The sequence below is a fragment of the Ochotona curzoniae genome, unplaced genomic scaffold, assembly GCF_017591425.1.
Source record: "Ochotona curzoniae isolate NIBS_2020 unplaced genomic scaffold, NIBS_Ocur_1.0 contig_3819, whole genome shotgun sequence".
NCBI lineage: Eukaryota > Metazoa > Chordata > Mammalia > Lagomorpha > Ochotonidae > Ochotona > Ochotona curzoniae.
The window spans coordinates 18,452,837-18,473,803 of NW_024466004.1; the positions used below are offsets into that span (position 1 = coordinate 18,452,837).

At 34.5% G+C, this 20,967-nt stretch overlaps 1 protein-coding gene across 2 annotated transcripts in view; it reads right to left on the reverse strand.

Moving 5' to 3' along the window:
• Positions 1-448: 448 nt before the first annotated feature.
• Positions 449-20,967, reverse strand: part of COL21A1 (collagen type XXI alpha 1 chain) — a 108,458-nt gene continuing 87,939 nt past the window's right edge. For both annotated transcript variants that reach the window (XM_040983030.1, XM_040983031.1), the window contains 13 exons: positions 20,472-20,516; positions 18,334-18,387; positions 17,282-17,335; positions 14,874-14,927; positions 12,992-13,063; positions 9,955-9,990; positions 7,588-7,632; positions 4,822-4,854; positions 4,228-4,374; positions 4,085-4,139; positions 3,089-3,289; positions 1,860-1,937; positions 449-636 (listed from right to left, as the gene is read on the reverse strand). In XM_040983030.1, coding sequence (XP_040838964.1) covers positions 449-636; positions 1,860-1,937; positions 3,089-3,289; positions 4,085-4,139; positions 4,228-4,374; positions 4,822-4,854; positions 7,588-7,632; positions 9,955-9,990; positions 12,992-13,063; positions 14,874-14,927; positions 17,282-17,335; positions 18,334-18,387; positions 20,472-20,516 — 1,062 coding nt within the window. The remainder of the gene's footprint in view (positions 637-1,859; positions 1,938-3,088; positions 3,290-4,084; positions 4,140-4,227; positions 4,375-4,821; positions 4,855-7,587; positions 7,633-9,954; positions 9,991-12,991; positions 13,064-14,873; positions 14,928-17,281; positions 17,336-18,333; positions 18,388-20,471; positions 20,517-20,967) is intronic.

The window sequence follows — 20,967 nt, forward strand, 5'->3', positions numbered from 1 at the left end:
CCAGCAAGCCATTGCTATTGCAGGAGCATGAGCTATGAAGTGTGAACCATGAAATGCACACAGACAACAAACTGAACTCAACTCTCTACTGCATGGAGAAAGGAAGTGAAGTGTTTCACAGTGACTACAACTGAGATTGGCTGACACACAATGGTGGGAATTTTATATTCAACTCTGATTAAAATGAATGGACTTTACAAGAAATCCTTGAAATTAATTAACACTACAAATATGAGTCCCGAAATTACTGAGGAGCCTTTAAAATCAGTTTATGTGACTTTTAACAACTGCTGTGTTATTCCTGTAGGACAAAAATAATAAAAATGTAGAGGTACATTAGTTTCTTTTCAAGGGATTCCTGTTTTTGTTTTTGTTTTTGTTTTCCTGAGATGCAAAAGACCACAAAAGAAAAGCACCATGCCTAGGCTGCTGAACGAGGCATCAGACACTAATAGTTTGGTCCTTTTCTAAATGGATCTCTTCCAACAATTGCATTAAAGCACAGTGATGGGTCACACATGCCAGGGGGCCCTGGCTGCCCTTGGATTCCAGGCTTTCCATGGTCTCCATCCTTCCCAGGAGCACCTGGGTCCCCTGGGGGACCTTCTTTGCTGATTCCAGGAGGGCCCTCTGGACCTAAGATGGGACATTAGCAATATGTGAACAGAACATTTGGAGTTTTGAAGGTAAATAGCAGCTTACAAGAAATTTAAACGGACAAAACACTTATTCAACATTTTACATATTTATGTTAAATAAAAGCAGGAAGGAAACATTTTTCTTCCTGATTCCATATGGTTTCCCTTTTGAAAAGCAAAGGATTATCCAAAAGTAGTCACTTATTCTGTAAAACTACGTGACTTATATTACTACTGATTAAGGCAGTAAGCAATCACTTCAAGATTCCACTTTGTAGATTATACATGTCTTTCATACTACCTTTTGTTAAAATCACTCTAAATTAACAAATAATAAACATAGGAAAGGTAAGGCATGGAGATTTTCATGCCATGTTTGTAGTAAAAATGATTTTTTCCATTACACATTTTAAATTTTTTATCTAAATTCATTGATACTACATTGTAACACTTAGAACTATTTTGGTCAACTGTAACCTGACTGATCCAATTATACAACTGAAGAACAAGTTATTTTAGCATATTAGCCTTTTAAAGATGATGGTTCAATTGTTTAAGAAGAAATTCAGACTTTGAGGTACAGTGTTTTGAAGCTTTTCCTCATTCTCACTTGCTGCTAGCACCAATAATTAGCACTTCCTTTAAACTACAATTATAAGCATAATTATAATTGTTTTATACGAACTATATTAAACATTCATGCATTAAAATCCTGATGGCTTAATAATATATAAAATAACAAGAGAAAATATTTATTAAAACATAATTATATTGATCATGCTTTGCTTTGAAAACACTGCATATATTAGCATTTTAAATATTTCAGTAACATCATGATTAAGGTACGATTCCACCACCATTTTAAAAATAAGGAAACTTCGGCATGGCAAAGTTAGCTATCAAAGCAAGCAGAGCTGTATCAGAGTCTAGTACAGCATCATTTTCTGACAGTCATAAAAGTTATACACTAGATAAGCAGAATGACAAAAACCCTTCTAGAACATTTCCGAAACAGTATAGATTTTGAACTATTTCATGTGAAGGAGACAATTCTGATTTATGTGTGACTATTTTCTAAGAAGACTAGTAATTGGATCTCAGTGTGCTAAATGAGAATAGCTCAGGCATTGATACAGATGTCTTGTTTTCAGATCATTAAAAGGCTTGATAATGTTCAGACGTGCAAATGTGTAGCAGCAGCTCTTCAGTACCAATTCTTACCTGGGGGGCCAGGAGGACCCTGTTCTCCAGGAAACCCAAACCCTTGGCTCCCTTTCTCGCCATTTCTTCCTGGTAGCCCTATGGAAATTCAAAATGTGGTTAAAGTTATGTCATATAAAAAATCACAGCCTTGCATAAGCTTTTTTGAAAGCTGTTAATATGTACACTGGAAGAAAAGTAAGTCTTAAAAACAGCTTCCATTCCATTTTTTTATGAGTGGGAAATGATTTTTAAGGCAGAAGTTTCCAAATTATCAGTGTTCAAGATGAAAGACTCAATGGAAATTAAACACTAGGAAAAGAAAATGGCTTGAAATTATTATCCTTTTGTATCCATCACTGTTACAATTTTAAAATTTAAATTGCCCATATCCTACTAAATGAATACTGACAATGTTTCAATGGAAATTTCATCTAAAAATGTAAAAGCAAGAGAAGTTGTGAGCTATTTGTAGTTAAAGAATGTCATTTTTCTATAATAAAATCTTTTCGAATAAGGTAATAATGTAAAAAGTATCCAAAATCAAAACAGAGGAATTGATGTCTGATTTTCTGTTTAAATACCTTATTCAATTCCAGCTAAATTTCTAGATGCACTATGAGCATTTTCCACCTTGTAACTGCATCTGTTCCTAATTACGATCTCTGTCTCTCTACTCAAGAATATTGCTTTAAGAAAATAGAATGAGTCATTAATCTGGATGGCAATGTATCTCAGGATTTCAGAATTTTTTTTTTCTCTTACAAAAGCATGAGGGGTAGGCATTTGGTCTGCAGCTTCACTGGGAATTTGGATGTCTTACTCATACCATGGCAGGGAGCTTGGATTTGAGCTCTGGCTTTGCTCATTCCAGCTTTGTGTTAATGTGCACCCTGGGAGACAGCAGCCATTGGTTCAAACTTTGGATCCTAAGTCCTTGCCAGGCTCTAGAGACCCACAGGGAGCTCCTGGGTCCTGGCTTCACGCTGGTCCAGGCCGGGCTGTTGTGGGCATTTGTAGTCTGAAGGAGTAAAAGGGAGATTCATCCTTTCTTTCTCTCTTTCTCTTTCTCTCTCACTTACTCTTCCCCCCTTCCTTTCTCTCTCCCTTTCTATTTCTATTTTTTGAAATAGTAAAAATAAATAATTCTTTAAAATGGAAAGATGAATTGTTGCCTAGTAAAGAAAAAGAGTATGGATGATGAAGAATTGCCTCTTTTCTTCATTTGATTATTCAAACAAATTTCATACCTCTTATTCCTCTGGCACCTGGACGTCCAGGGGCTCCTATTATTCCAGGAATACCATCTCGTCCTGGCAAACCAGGAAATCCTCGGGGACCTTCTGGGCCTATGGGGCCAGGTGGTCCAGGAACACCAGGGAAACCACGCTGGGACCGGCAATAATCACAATTTTGAATTCTTCCACTCTGAAGTAAGACTGGCAGCTGGGCTTAAAAACAAGACATCCCATTCCTTATGTCTAAAGGCCAACTTGAAATTAATGTTTCAAAAACTAAGCTGCAATCAAATTTATGATTACTGAATAGGTACTCAGATTTTAAGCAATCATATCTGCAGAAGTTTAAAAAATGTGGAAATATTGTTGCCCTGTACAAAATTTATTATAGTGATGGTTTAAAACAGGTGAGAAGTACAAGTGCCCTCACAAAAGAAACTGGACATATTTTTAAATCAAGCTATATAAAAAAACTGTATTGTGGGGCTGGCATTGTGGACAAAGCTTTTGCTGGAGCTGGCATCCCATATAAGCATTCATTTGAGTCTCAGCTGATCCATTTTGACCCAGCTTCCTATCAATGGAAATAGGAAAGCAGTAGAAGATGTCCAGCCATCCATCTGGGAGACCTGGAAGAAGCTGCAGGCTGCAGAACAGCCCAGCTGTTGCCAATACATAAATTTAGTGATGAACCAGCAGACTCAAGGTTTTTCCTCCCTTTCTCTTTCCCTCACTGGTTGTAACTCTAACATTCAAATAGACAAAGACACATTTTAAAAAAATTGTGAAGCATAATAAAATTAAATGGTGCCAAAGATAAATTTAAATATATAAAAGATACTGGAAAAGATGCATACACTATCCCATCATTGTAAAAGCAGACACAAATCAAAAGGGCTTATGAGTACATTTTAAATTTATCTATAATCTTATGCAACTTCTATCCAGAATTTGTGTGACTATTATACTTTGAAAAAAGTTCCTTAATTCTGTGTGTTTGAAACTTACCTCTCAATACATCAGTGCAAACTTGGCGAATAAATTGTTCTGAAAATTCTCTTCCCTGCATCAAATTATTAGGGGTTATAACATGTACACACCAAGTAAAAAGTATGAAAATACATGAGTTGTGAATGAAACAGAATACACACCGGCTTCCCATCCAGTCCTGGAGGGCCCTGAGGACCTGTTTCCCCAGGTGGCCCTTGGGGACCTGCTGGTCCCATCATGCCATCCATCCCAGATTCTCCTTTTGGTCCAATTGCACCTCTGATACCAGGTTCTCCATTTTCACCTCTCTAAAACAAAAACGATCTTCTAAGTTATATGTAAATATTTGTTAAGAAATAATTCCATCTTAAAAATCTTCAAGGATATAGCGAGAGTGTGCATATGTATATGTACAATTTATGTTACATGGAAATACTATCATTGACCAGCAAACATTTTTTTTCATAGGCTATTAAACTGCCATTTATTCATACCTCCATCAAGCTACACATACAAACATCCATTATGTACTGGCGTATTGTATAGGCAACATGCACAATGCTAGACATACAGCAATATGTGGCACAGCCCTGTTCCCAAGTTTCTTGTTCACTTGGGTGTGAACCTATAGATGAAAGATTTCTCTCCCCTACCTAACCCTCCTGTCTCTCTCAATCACTCTGCCTTTCAAATAAATAATTAATAGATAAATACAATGTTTTAAAAAGGAAGTGCAACATATGAAAGAAACATACCTCTCCTTTTACACCAGGATGACCTTGAATTCCCTTTGAAAATTAACATAAAAGCTATAATAAATACACATGCTACAGTATGGTAATGTAGTATGCATCTTTTACCATATATTGAGTCAAACTTTAATTTTAAGATTAATAATGACAATAATGACAGACTGAAAGAATTACATGAAAAAAAATTTTTTTAAAGGTTAACAACTAGTTGCATTTTTTTCTTTTCAGGGTACTACTGTCCCATATATAAAAAAACATTTCACTACTTAAGTAAAAAAAAATTGCAAATGCAACACAAAGTTTCTTGCCTAATATTTCATAATATTAGATTTATAATATGAAATATTAGATTTATTTTCAGGCTCCTAACCAGATCATGCTTAGACAAAAGAAACAGCAACACAGATGAAAGTTTTTGCTGCTAAAAGGCTATACTATTTATAATGATCGTAGGGGAAGGAAGGATAGTCGGGAGGAAGGCAAAGAAAACCCCTGAGCCTATGGACTATATCATGATAAATAAAAATTTTACAAGAGAATGAACTGCAAGCATGGAAATAACAAATCCTTAGTTTTAGTATGAAAATCTATGACAGGTTGAACATTGCTAATCAAAATAATCTCATACAAATGGTTTAAATGCTCAACTTTTTGAGCACTACCTGACAAACACAGACAGGAAATTCAACACCTGACCCTATGTGTAAAGCTTCATTTCATGCAGAAAGTTATTTTAAAATATTGTACAAAATCATGTCCAGGTTACATGCACAAGATCCACAAAGCATAAATAAATTTCATGCTTAGGCTTGGGACTGTTCGCCCTGATAACCTATTTTGCACATGTAAATATTCTAAATACTATAAAAATAATGAAATCTGGAAACATTTTGTTCCTAAGGATTTGCAATTAGTGTGTAAAAAATTCTCTCTAAGGCCTTTCTTTAAATGGTGTTTCTCTTCAGAAGAAATACAGCAGCTATGTGTTCCAAGCATAATCTTAAAACTAGAGCAAGCATAAGAGGCAAGATAAAACTGGAACTTCCCAGTGTGAGAACTGAATTAGAGCTGCAACTGGAAAGACTTCAGATCCAAGAATCCATTATGATGACTTTGTGAGAAAAACATTCACTTGGACTCTGTTCACAAAATGAGGGCCAAAATATCGCACATGTGCAGCACTGGGTATGACGACAGACACCAAGACTTGGTTAAGTCAAGAGCTTGGGCTGCCGACTCAGCAGCTCAAAGCAACAGCTGTCATGGTCCCTGGGTGCTACAGTTAGGCTCTGTTCCTTGTTGTGGGAAATATGTTTCAAACAAGTCAAGAGCAGAGTTTTCTATAGAACCCCAACCCTTTCTTGAGAGAGCAAACGGGCTATTTAGCTTGGAAAGTGAATGAGTGAATGGAACTTTGGAGGTGCTGTGACATGTAAGCCAGTGGCTAAACTTGAGTTCCAACTCCAAAGGAAATAGAATTATTGCAAAATTGTTGTGAAGGGCATTGTGTTTGGGGGTTGAATGGATAAAGTGGTAAAGGTCTGTGAGAACAGTTGTTCATGGAGATTGTGTGACTACTTTAGAGAAACAAACTGTTGTCAGGGTGTGGAATAGGGGCAGATTCAGTAGTGTCATCAAGTTGGTTTAACTTAGTGGATGTTTTTCACTGAACCTAACATAATTATATGATTCTATGTGGGTAAACTCATTTTAATTCCTGCTCTCTGTTACTTTTGCTCTTAATTGTTAGCTTTCTAATTCAGAATGCTCTTAATTCCTAGTCTTCAGTCTCCATCTTATATTACAAATAATCCTGGAGTCATATGCTTTCCAACACTCCACTCTGGTATCTAAGGTTCTCCCAATAGAGAGACACAGAGATCAGTCTCCTTGGAGATATTGCTACACAGATTTTCTTTGGAACTTCAGAGCTGGTACATCTGTTCTGCTGATTCTCAGAGAAAGAGTTTTACCTCTTGGAGAACTCAGAAAGTTTGACCTTTCGGTTCTAATCACAGTGGAATTAAGGTCAACATCTTAAAATACAAAATAACTACTTAAACACTACATACATCTGTGCTCTTTTTGATCCAGTTTGGCTCTGGTTGTATTTAGATGCCACATGACAAACTAAATGAAACATTACCTAATGTGGACAGTTAAGTCAGGGGAGAGACAAAAGCAGTAGTATTATTATGTATTATGTATCTGTTCCACAACCTCTGGATGGCATTTTCATAAGTCTGGAGAGGTAAATTATATCTCTGAACAAACTAGAAGGAACTAATACACTCCTTCACTAGATGTGGCTCCAACTGCTCACATTTTAGAAGAAAACAAGACTATATTGCAGTTATGGCACCTTTGTGTGGTGGCTGCCACTGACCAGTATCTACCTCTAGGAAGAGGTAGAATTCATTACCTTCCTTCATTTACTTGGCCAAAAGAAAGCCCTGGCAACCATGTTGGGAAGTGAAAGTACTAGAGGCCTTCAAAAGTGAAAAATATGTGTCCATGAATTTCAAATATTTTGTAGCAAATAAACATCTTTTAACTCCATTTCCATACACCTTTTCAAGTATCCTATCGTAAAACAAAGAAAACTGTTGCTGCATCACCAGATAACATTTTCATCCTTACATATTTAAAGTGCCTTTTATCCTTATTCTCCACTTCACTCACTTCTATTTGAAAATTACCCTCTCACTATTGCCAAGCTATGTGCTTTATTACTTTAGGGAAAAAAAGAAACAACAACAAAACATATACCTGCTGCCCTGGAATTCCTTGCCTTCCGTTTTCTCCTTTTTGACCCTTAAATGTTTAATAAAAAAATAAGTTGCCATAAATATGATATAAGCACACATATAGTACAGTTTATGTAATACTGTGAAATCACAAAGCCATGTTACAAAAGCAGTAATACACATCTTTGCATTATGTGAGAGGTTGTGAGATTATTTACTCATATAAAATGATGAAATGAAAGGAAAATAAACCTAGTCTTATAAATAAAATGGACAGAAACAAGGAACAAACTGCCAACTTTAGAGAAACATGTAAATAATTTTAGATAATGAGAGTGTTCTGTTGCATCTATATCAATAACAAGAAAGCAGAGTTAAAATTCAATTAAAGTGAAAATTGTATTAATTTCAGTGACACAGTCATGTTTAGTTTTGATCCTGGACAGGTGAAGAAAAACAAGCTTCTTAAAGTTTTCTTTTATGAAAGTAAAAACAACTTGACTGATACCATGCCACACCTAGAAAAAAAAGTAAAAACATAGTATTGTGTTTTAGCAAAAAAATTGAGTGTAGATCTTTAAATAATGTTAAATTACAGAGAATTAACACATGTATAAACACATTTGCTGATTCAATAAATATTTTTATTGCTTTAAAAGAATTTATTAATAATTATATTATCAAGGTTACAGCAAATTATATTTCTACAATTTTATCTATAAACCATGGGAAATCTGCTCACGTTGCCTTAACATGACACAAGCACGAGAACTGATGAGATGTATGTATAGTAATTATCACACATTTGTTGTGATTCAATAACGAGTGTTGAACTATAACTACACAGAGAATGACTATGCTAACTCTTTAAGTACTACTTGATCCTAATATTTTAGAAGATAATTAGATACGAGGAAGACACATTGCTAGTTATAATCAATGAAATATCTTGTGACTAACCTTTCAATCATTCTTGCATTGTCATTTATTCTTTGATTATATAAGTTAATTGCCAATATTTATTGAGCAGCACCCATTTTCTGCCACGCAGGGGCACTGAAACAAAGATGTCAATTGTTGCCTTCAAGTTGCTTACTATGGGATGGGAAAGGTGAGCAGTTCAACCAGGAATGATGTAAATGTTGATTTACAAATACACAACACATAATTAAATAATTGTGCTGCATTCTCTTGTAACTTAAAATGGGGCATCTGACATAGGGTATAGGGAATATGTATTGCTCTTGAGAACAGTCTTGAGTTGGAAGGTATACCCAGAGAGAAGACACACATGGCATAGGCAAGACACTGTAGTTCATTTTGGCTAAAGGAGAAAAGCAGGAGTAGATGCATGTGCAGGATGACAAGCAAAAACACTAGCAAAACAGATTTAATCCTACCAGCAGGCACCTTATGGAACAGACATTACACTGAAATGTGCAGGGTGTCATTGAAGGATTCCTGAACAGCTGCACAGAGAATCTACTGCGTATTGGTCAAGTGTGATGAGGAAGGGTGGACTGGACTCCTGAAGACTGGTTACAAGAATGTGTTAGTAACCCAGGATCCCTGATAACATGACTAGGACAGTGAAGTCAGGAAATCGTGACGAGTTCAAAAGACACTTGGGGCCCATAGAACTGAATGGTTAAGTGGAGAGAAACTAGCTTTTAGGAAGATGTAAAGGTTTTTTTGAAGTGAGCAGAAGGGTTGACTGTGCTGATATCAAAGAAATCTATGAACACAAGATGGTTTATGGAGAAAGATGTCAAATGTAATTTTGGACAAGTTACCAAAATCAAAACACACAGAGATGAAAAACTAACCTTGCTTCTATAACTAAAAATAACATAAAGAAATTTCATGATAATATATAAAGACCTTCCTGTAAACAACTGCTTGAAAAACAACTATTTAGTAATACAGCTCTAAAGGAATAATGTCATTAGAAGGAACTATTTAGAATGTGAATTTAGCAATTTTTGACAATTATTTCAATTTGAAATTTCTTCACTTGTATCTAGAATTCCTAGAACTTTCATAATTGAATATACTTCATACTGGCATTAATCATTCTTATGTTTTTGATGCAAGCAATTTAAAATCATTTTAGAAACAAACCATTAACAAACCAGATATACAAATGGACAGATATAAATTATGCAAAAATATGTTCATTTTGTTTATTTGGCTCCCAAGTTGTCAATGACAACAAAAATGATAAAAAAAATGTATATTATTTTGGTGTTGTCTGAGAACCTGAGTATGAAAAGGACTCAACAACTAGACATTGAAGGGGAAAAAGAAAGGGACTGGATAAAACAACATAAGAATTAAGAAGAACAAAACCCCAATTTTAAAGTTTAAAAAAGAAATGCAAAACACATACCTGAATGCCTCTTTCACCTTGATCTCCCTTGTCCCCCTAAATACAAAGGTAGTTTAACATGTATCATAACATAGTATATTCTCTATGTTTTCAAATAAACATGTTTCTCTTCAAGGAGAAAACTGTAAGGTTTCATACAAATTCCACAAGTTCCTGTGTACACAGGAGCTGACTCTTGACACAGTATCTGGGAAAACAATAAAACCACATTGTGCCAAAGAGATATCCTGAAAGAACACTTTCTTATGCTCCAACATTCAAAAGCAAATTTAATACTATCTCAATTTTACCAGGAAAAAGAAATTTTTTTTTCTGTATGGTTCACAGTCTGAGGTTAAACAATCTAACAAGAGGGCTTGTTTTGACAAATCAAACTAAAAATCTTCCGTTAAGCTCATAGTAGCCACAAGTTTATAGGAAACAATGACAAAGTAAAGCACAATGTGTACAAGTGACATTTAAGAAAACATACTCTCCAAAAACAAGCTTCTGGAGGAAACCTCATAGTCCACAATCATAAGTTTCACAAAAATTCTCATCTAGAAAGAAAATTAGAGACCAACAAAAGCTTGGCCTCATTTTCACAGATTATAAAACTTGTTTGGGGAAGATAAATCAGACATAGAAACATTCACAAAATTTTCTTTTGTACCTTATGATAATATATAAACATAACCAGCTTTTGTGTTTAATAGAAAAATAGACTTTCCTTAAAACAGCAAGTTTCTAAGTAGCAATTTCTTGAACTCAAATATATATATATATATATGGAGAGAGAGAGAGGGAGAAAGAGAGATCATATGTTTAATTAATATTCAGTAACAATATAATCCTTAATTGCCACTGAAGGGTCAACACCCATCTCAGCTAATATTTCCTATAGCACTTCTGGACAAAAAATGGCAAAACTGAAATTGCATTTAATAATATAGGGACCAAATAGGTAACATAAAAGGGATAGAAAAATAAATGTTAGGAAGCAGAAACAGCTAGGAATATGAGTGTGAGTGGATATACTTTCCAGAACAAAGCCAGTAAACAAGTTTTCAAACATTTTTGGAAGGTGTGTATCAGGAAAACTCTAAGCATGTACTATAAATTTTTTTTCACAAAATTAGTGCACATTAATTTGTTATAAAATGTCTGAAACAGATCTAGTTTGAAGCAGTTGTCTTTTAAAGACATCAGATTGAAAGCATCCTTGTCAGTACAATGTAATTTATAAAATTAAAACAAGAACAAATATCTAATTGATGCTGAAGCTTGAGTCAAAGAATAGTGAAATTATTATGCTAGATAAAAAGTTTGGGAATGGCACCAAAGAAATTGGGACTTCACAAATGAATACATTTTTCTAACAAAAGATGATTTTAACTTCAAGCTCTGAGCAAAGGACCTTACAAATTCATTAATGAGGCAAAAATAAATCTTACATGTATTTAATAGGACAAAATGATTTAATAGTAAAACAATAGATAAGACTCTATAAGTTTTAACTGATTCAGCTTACACAATTCTGTCTGAAAATCAAGCTTTTTGTTCAATCAATGCCAAAACTGTTGCATTCAGATAAGCTGCAGTCAAGAACAGATCATTCAATGGAAATATTCAACAAGTGGGGTCAAGTTGCTGAAGGTTTCTTCCAGGGATTACAAAATATTAAAAATGTTTTAGTAATACAATCCTGTAGACATAGCAAAATTATAAGAATGGCTAAACTAGAAGTGCAAGTGGTTCAAGAACAGCCAGAACAGGCTCAAAACGAAAAGAAATTGTGAGAATATTTAAAGTACTTTTCTTGGTTACTTGCTAAAGGTCTGAAGAATGGTAATATCTGCTTACCCAAGAAGGTCTTTTGAGAAAGTTAGCCAACTGCACTGCAGAAAACCTTATGGAACAAGTCCACCAGAATCTGTCCCAAACAGAATGCTCCTATTCGGACCTCTCGTCAACTAAGACCAAATTTGTGAGACTTTCCATAAGCAACCATGGCATCCCAACCAAAACTTTTTATTTGGCTGCTTTGAAGAGCACCAGTTTTGCTCAACCATATTATTAATTCCAAACATCTCAGTTTTTCCCGTGTGAGGCAAATGGCTATTACCATCATTGACAAAAGTGTCTGGAAGTTTACAGAGTTTACAAAGAGAAATCAAATTTATAGCTTTTACTTATAATATTTGCATTTTTTTCTTATGAGTCATGTTGCTGTCCTCTCCAATTAACAAGTACTTTTAGCTTGAAATGTATGCCTGGGCAGTTATTTGGACATTGGCATAAAAGCATCAGTTGCTTGTCCAGACTTACAAATACTGCTTTTATAGATATATCCTAGATTACCTTTACTTTAACAAAATAAAAGCAAAAGGATGAGAATCTCTAATCTTGTTCTTGTTTCACCACTTTCTAAAAAGCAATGTATGATTTGCATTTTAAACTGCTTAAAATTATTTTTAAATAACCCTATTAGGGACATACTTGTTCCATAAATAGGAACAAGTATGACAAAACATGACAAAACACTGTGGATGTAATAGCTTTTAGCCAATCAGAACTTTGTCCTGTTTTTGGTAAGAGTGGTATTTATTTTTCTAGAAGGATGCTTTATATTGTTTAACAAAAACCTGAAATTCATTTGAAATAATCGAAAATTTTTTGAAATTACAGAATATTACTATATGTTTATATTTTCGGATAGTCACTCCTCTTCCAAGACCTCTAAGAGACAATACCCACAAAGGAATGTAATCCAGTTTGTTTCTAATGTGCACGAGAGGAAGTTCATGATAGTGTGAGCAGTTGATTTCCTGCAGTGCACGTGGAAGACTCAGGCAAAGTTCCACGTTCAAAGTTTTGGCCTCGCTCCTCCTTGGCTGCTGCAGGAATTTGCAGAATAAGCCAAAAGACAAGAGATCTCTCTCTCATTCTGCCTCCCCTTCTCCTTTCTTCCATTCCTACTTTCCTTCCTCCCTTCTTGTGCCCTCCCTTTAATGACTTATTTTTAAAAAGTTATTTCAATTTTCTAAATCAAGCATACCTTTTTTCCTTGAATTCCAGGTAAACCCATGTATCCTGGTTCTCCTGGCAGACCCGATGATCCTGGCTCTCCCTGGATAACATAGAAATTCCATAAAGATCCCAGACAGACTGCTTACAAAAAAATACAGCTTATTTTCTCTCTCACGTAACATCTCAAGTTTAACAATGAATGGCTGGATATTGGTTGACAATTAGAGTCATGACTACAGAACTAGTAAAGAATAAAATCAACACCAGAATTCCAATAAAATGTTGTGCATTTTCCACTATCTTTTTCAGTTGAAAGACACTGACAACATGTCACATTTTGCAATTATTTAATTATTTGGTATTTTAATGTACTTTATAGTTCTAACAATAAGACAAGTAAAATGTATTCTTTTTTAACTATTTACTAATCATTTTATTTTGTCCTTCAATCTTTTTTCTCATATTGCTACTTTCAAAAACATTTTCATGTTATTAAGTTGAAAAGTAAAAGTTCATAAATATCATCACTCAGTGTTTTCATTTATTATATATTTTTGTCTCACATATATATATTCACCCTAAATGCAAAATTTGATGTCTTTTCATTCCCAAATAATACTGCAATTTTCTTCACATGGCATTATGTACTTTCATAGCATGATTTTTAATTCTAAGAATATTCTACCATATAGATAATACTTTATTTGATAGATTTCCTACTGTTTAAAATTTATTTTCTAAATTTCAATTTTTATAAATAATATTAAGATAGACATCTTTTTAAAAAAAATTTATTTATTTATTGGAAAGTCAGATATACAGAGAGGAGGAGAGACAGAGAGCAAGATCTTTCATCTGATGATTCACTCCCCAAGTGAGCACAATGGCCGATGCTATGCCAATCCGAAGCCAGGATCCAGGAACTTCTTCCAGGTATCCCACACGGGTACAGGGTCCCAAAGCTTTGGTCTGTCCTCGACTGCTGTCCCAGGCCACAAGCAGGGAGCTGTATGGGAAGTGGAGCTGCTGGGATTAGAACCGGTGCCCATATGGGATCCTGGCATGTTCAAGGCGAGGACTTTAGCCGCTAAGTCATGCCACCGGGCCCCAGGATAGACATCTTTATAGTTAATTTTTTACATATCTATGATTTGATTCATATACACTGAGTACTATTTCCTTAGAAGTAAATGTTTGATCTGTTCTCAAAGCAAGATACCTTACATGAGTCATCTTCACTCAACTGCCCCACTCTCCAGCAACTTACAGGAGCTTCTCCTTCTAGAAATAGACTTTTTTTTTTAAAGCTTTCAGCCAGTGAGTGGCTAACACCTTCACAATATTTGGGATCTATTTGTAAGAAATGAAACATTCCTGAATATTTTTCTTGAGTTTTGTTTTTGCCTTTTTTCATTATCCCCAATCTCTAATATGTTAACCAAAACCCACCCTTTTTCAGTGGAAATTAAGTTTTATTCTCGTTGTTTTTGTTTTTGTTTTCTCTTATGTCCACTTTTGAGCCAGTAAATCTTGCTCTACTTTTAAAATCTAAAAAACATTTTTAAATGGCATGGAAATATGCCTGAACTGTTTGAAGACAACTATTTAAATCACCAAAGGAGTCATAAGCCTTTCTGTTTAGAGTTTCATAATCCCTGAACCAAAGAGTTCATTATATTAGATTGCAACTTTTATTAAGCCAAATTTTATTTCATACCTTTATTAACCAACAATAAGATCTTAAAAAACACACATAAAACCTCCATTAGCCATTTCCTTTATATGGTAGACAGTTTTAAAAGATTTTTAATTTCATGTATCTTAAGGATGTCAAAATGCTAATTTTCTCAAATGATAACATATTTGTCATTTCTTTGGAAATATTCTCAATTGCACCAAATCACAGATACCTTGAGCCCAGAAGCTCCAGGACTACCTGCAAGTCCAGGTTCACCTTTGCTCCCCTGTCAATGAATCAAAATAAGTGAAATTTGATACAGATACATAAGGGGATACACTTGAAATCTTTACATTTTCAACTTTCAAATTATTTGAAATACAGTTTCTATACATAAACCCTACATATTAAGAAAAATTCTTTAATTCAACAAGTAAAAGGGAGAAATATCACTGTAATAAAATAGCAAGATATCAGCTTCACTCAAATACATGGAAATTTTTTGGTACTTTATATATTAATTATCACAAATCAGAGACAATGTATGATATTTATCTTTTTGAGTTGGCTTATTTCATTAACTATAGCTTTACTTAATGCATGATTAACCATGAGATTATAAAGCAACTTGAAATTATATCATTATATTATATCAAAAATTATAAGAAAGAAAGGAGGAAAGAGAAGCAAATATAAGTATAATATTGGGCTTAGGAAATGCATGACTATTATTAGGAAGTATAACTTTAACATTTGAGCTTTGTTTTTAACAAAACAACTGCATAATCCCAAGATGAGGAAAACCAAATAAATGTAAAAATAAATGAAATAATCTGTGATACAGAAATATTCACTTTACTAGCCTTGCACAATCAGTGCAATTTATTCAAGTGGTAGATATTACAAACAATGCTTCCTAAAATCTTCTAAAGATAAATCAGATATTTAATTGACCTACGTTTCAGTGTGAGTCAACTGTGTGATGGGGCTAATGAAAAAGCCTGAAGTATCAGGTTCCATTCTTTAGAAGACCATGAGAGAGAGCTCATCCTGTTTTTAAGGAGGAGGATATAATTTCTCTACGTCCTTCTTACAAAAGGCATTCAGAATTCATGAACCACTTCTTGGCAAATTCAGTCATTTGGCAGTTTTACACCAATTCTGTTTATGTCTACTGCTGTTAAATTTCACAAATTCCAAGGACCCACAAGAGTCCAACGTAGATGAAATACTAGCCACTCTTATCATTGGTCATTGGTCTCCCTTAAACAATTACTCTTCCCTTTCTTATTGTATTTGTATAAATAACTTATAAATTAAAATTAGAATAGTTCAGGTCATGTACCCAGCTGGGAGACTAAGATCGATTTCTCTGAAACAACGTCTACTCCAAGGTTGAATGCTTCCAAAACAACAACTTTAGTACTTCCTTTGAAAATTTCCCCTTCAATCTAAACAATAAATAGGTTGGGATACAAGTAGTTTCCTGAATCTAGCCAGAATGTATTTGGTATGATCCCCTTCCCTATTAAATTCAATTTTCCCATCCTAAAATATTTACCCAAATGATACTGAAAACAAAGTCAACATATAGCTGGAAAATGCTTGGCATGTAGAAATGGATAACCTAGTACAAAAGTCAGTAAACAGATCCTTGTGCTAAACCTAAGCACAAAAGAAACAATTCTCTGAGCACAGGATTTTATATCCCTATAAAAATTCACACCAGGATATTCAGTTTCTATTTCACCTTAAAGTAACCCAACCTGATATCCAAAATATATTTGCCAAGCTTATTTTATTATCTGAAAGATTGGGGAAAAAAAACTATCTTCCCCACAAGAATAAGGAAGTGAATATCTAAATAAAATTTACAATGAGTCATTTTACCAAAAGCATGTATGTATGTATCTATCCATCCATCCACCCATCTATCTCCACCAGCATTCCACTAAGGAAAACTACCAAAGAAAACAGGAAAATTAGTAAAATCTATCTTTAGTCAGTGTTTTGAAACAAGGCTCCGTAGAGTTCTAAGTACTTCCAGGTGCTCACTCAAGCAGCAAAATGGAAGGAGGACAAATTGTTAAGTTTCTGAATCCTCATGAGCTTTTCCCAGATCTGTTTTATTTCAGCCTGTTTCATATACAGTGCTTTGTCCTATGACTTCATTCTTACAATTGACCATCCATGCAATAAAAAAAAGAAAAACACATTCATAGTAAAAACCAATGTAGTTAAAACTCTCATTGAAGGGACAAGCATTTTTCCTAGAGGGTAAGATGCTCACATCCCACAGCTGAGCATGGGTTAAAGGGTTAGCTACACTCCTAACTCCAGCTTCCTGCTAAGGCAAACTCTGAGAGCAGCAGGCAATTAGATTCTTGAAACCCACATGGAGACCTGCCTGAAGTTCAGGCCTCTGGCTAGAGAGTGGACGTGCTTTGGCTATTTCGGGATTTTGAGAGACAGAAGCAGTAGGTGGGTGGGGTACTCTCTCTCTCCATATATACATCACTTTCTCTCTACTTGTCCCTCTTTCTGCATGTTTCCTTCTCCTCTGTTCCAAATTTTTTTATCAGTTATCAATGGCCACTGTGATCACATGAATCTCCATCTTGTACATTTCAATGGACTTACCTTAGGTCCTGGTGTTCCAGGCTGGCCTGGTGAGCCAGCATTTCCCACCAAACCCTATATGTTAAAGTAAGAATTTTAAGAGTTATTTGGAGAAAAAAATTAAAAACTAAATCAGCTTCTAAATTATGCATTTTCATAATAAATAACATTAAATTACAATACTACATTTGGGAAATTCATCAAATATCTTCATATTTAGAATAACAAAATTAAATAAAAATCAAACCATGCAAGGGAATAGAGAATTCTTGAACAATTAAGATGTGGTCGCTTGAAAATTTTACAAACTGTAAACATCTCTAGAGAGTTCATGAAAGACAACAGTAGAGCTTTTCTACATGCGTATTTTTTTTTTTAAACAACGTCTAAGGCTTCTTCATATATTATCTTGACCAACATTACCTACATATTCTACCTTCAACAATATTTGGAAATAAAATCAAGCTGGCCTATGAGTTTGGGCTCCACCTACCACATGCAGGCCTGGAAGGAATGCTGGGCTCCTGGCTTCAGCCCAGCCCTGACCTGCCTATTATGGTCATTTGGGGAGTGAACCAACAGATAGAAGATCACTTTCTGTCTCTTTCTGTTACTCAGTCTTGCAAATAAATACATAGAATCTTTCAAACTAACAATTATAATTACTCCAGTAATTAAGACATGAATTAATTAATTTAGATTCTTATGTAAATACTATTATATACATTTAAAGTACATGGCAAAAGTAATACGTCAGAAAGCATGATCAATATGAAATAATGATCATAGTATGGCATCACTTACTATGTGCTTAATTTAGGATGTTTTATGAGATATTGAAATTATAAAATATGAATTATGTTAACAGAGTAGATGAAACATTTTAAATGTTAAATACTGATTCCTCTAGAAATGACCATAAACATAATATGTTTCTTAGAAACAGATATACTTTATAGAATCCAAATATCCCTTATTGATATATCAATTCAATTTTATGAACCCTAGAATACTAACTCTTGGAACATCATAATTGGATTTCAAACATCTTGATAATAAAGCTATTAACATACTGGCATTCCTGGTGCTCCTTTCTTCCCTATTGGTCCTGGAAGCCCAATTTCTCCCTAAAAATAAAATAGAGATCAAATTTAAAATTTGTATATCACTACCAAAGCTTTTCAGAATAAAAATTCACATCCTTAACCCCAGTGGTCTGTCTTTCAGAGTAGGAAAATAAGAAATTTAATGTCATAATGATAAGGGCTTAGAGTCATTCATTCACATTCATTCATTCATTGTGAATTCACATTCATTGTGAATTATGGAGTGACACATCACACTTTCAAAGGATGATCAAGTAGTTCAGAACATGTTGGCAAGAAACTTGGAAAAAAATCAAGAAAAAATTTTGTTGTTTTCATTGTATTTAAATGCTGTTAAGTTACATGTAATGAAGAAAAACTATTGCTTAGAATAACAGCATTTTTGGAGCCAACTCAGTGGCATAGTAAGCTAATCTTTCACCTGCCACACTAGTTGGATGCTGGTGCATGTCCTGGTTGCTCCATTTCCAATCCAACTCCCTGTCTATAGCCTGGACAAATATTTGAGGATGGTTCAAGTCCTTGAGCCCCTGCACCAACACGGGAGACCCAGAAGAAGTTCCAGGGTATTGGCTTCAGATTGGCTCAGCTGTGCTCATTGTGGCCATTGGGGAGTGAATCAGCAGATGGAAGAGCTTTCTGTCTCTCCTTTTCTTTCTATAAATCTGCCTTTCAAAATAAAAACTTTGGAAAAAGTAGCAGTTTTACTTCAATTTCTTGGTTTGTGGCTAAGTGCTTAAAAAAATATTTCTTCCAGGTCTCCCACGCAGGTGCAGGGTCCCAAAGCTTTGGGCCGTCCTCAACTGCTTTCCCAGGCCACAAGCAGGGAGCTGGATGGGAAGCAGAACTGCCAGAATTAAGCCAGGTGCCCATATTGGATCCCAGTGAGTGCAAGGAAAGGACTTTAGCCACTAGGCTACCACACAGGACCAAGATAATAGTTTTAATAACTGATTAGACAAAACAAAGGAAGAATAGTTACATTGAACATTAGTTAAAAATATTAACTAGAAAGTAAGACAGAGTCAGAATACTAGTAAGACAGGTGGAGTACAAAATTAGGAGGATCTAACCAAAATTCCAGAGAGAAAGTGTAGAGAATAGAGGGAGTACAAAGATTATAAATGAACTTCTCCACAATAAGAGGAAATAACACTAATGGCCTAGGATGTAATCTCAATTTTCAATAATCTGCATAGAAGCAAATCTATATCTAGATACACCATAATGAATTTTAAGAACATTAAAAACAAATTCAGGCCCTGTGCAGTAGCTAAAATCCTCTCCTTGCATACACTGGGATCCCATATAGGCACTGGTTCATGTCCCAGCTGCTCCACTTCCCATCCACCTCCCTGCCTATGGCCTGGGAAAGCAGTCAAGGATGGCCCAAAGCCCTGGGATGCTGCACCCAAGTGGAGGACAGAAGAAGCTCCTGGCTCCTGTCTGGATTGTGTCAGCTCTGGCCATTGTGGCCACCTGGGGAGTGAATCAAGAGATGGAGGATCTTCCTCTCTTTCTCTCCTCCTCTCTGTATATTTGACTTTCCAATAAAAAAATAAATAAATCTTTAAAAAAACACATTCAATTTCATAAAAGAATACTAAACAAAGGGATAAATAGCTTATAAAATAATCATTAGAATAAATTTTATTATAAACACTACCAATAAGCAGATAAGAAGTAATTAATTTATTAAGAGAGAACAACTGCCAACCTTTCATATTTCACAAAGTTATCCATCAAAAACAAGAGCAACAGGAAGACATAAAATAAAACCCAAAGGAGCATCTAAAGATACATTCCAGGAAGAAATAAGCTATTCCAAAAAGATTATCTTAGGGCACAAAACATTGAAATGTGTTCAATTAAAAAGAATACATTTATATAAGTCCAAATTAATATTATCTACATTATTAATAATAGAAACAAGAAAACTAATTTATGTAGCCAAAACAACAACCTGCAAAATTATATCATATTGGAATAATTAACCATTACCATGAATGCCATAAAGAGGGATTCTGTGTAAAATTAGTAACATGTCAACTTACTTTTTAATGAGCACTCCAGACCTAAACTCTTACATTCTCATTTATACTCACCTTTTGGCCCATTAGTCCTTGGCTTCCAGGAAATCCAGGAATTCCCTAAAAAGAAATAGAATTTATTTTTTACATAAAAGCTAAATAAAGTAGAACAAGGCCCATTGAGAAAATACAAATATATGTTATATCATGCATATTATAACAATGCTAATAGTAAAGTTTTGGAAAAGAAAATGTGAGTCTGGAAATTACATAAACATCATTAATATTTAAATCTTTAAACAAAAACATACTAAATAAAGAAGCTGTGAGAAAAATAATCTCAGTTTTTCCTTCTACCCAATGTAATTGATGAAATGATGCTACTTCATTGGAACACATTCTAGATACATTACTTATAATAAATAATGCCAGAAAATGTGTCAAATTACAGCTCAGATTTCCAAATGCCTTCACAATCTTATGAGCTTAAATAAAAATGAATGAAACTACAGAATTTGGGCTAAACTGAGCCTGAGACACCCAGAATCTTTTCTCCTGGTGAGCTCCTGGC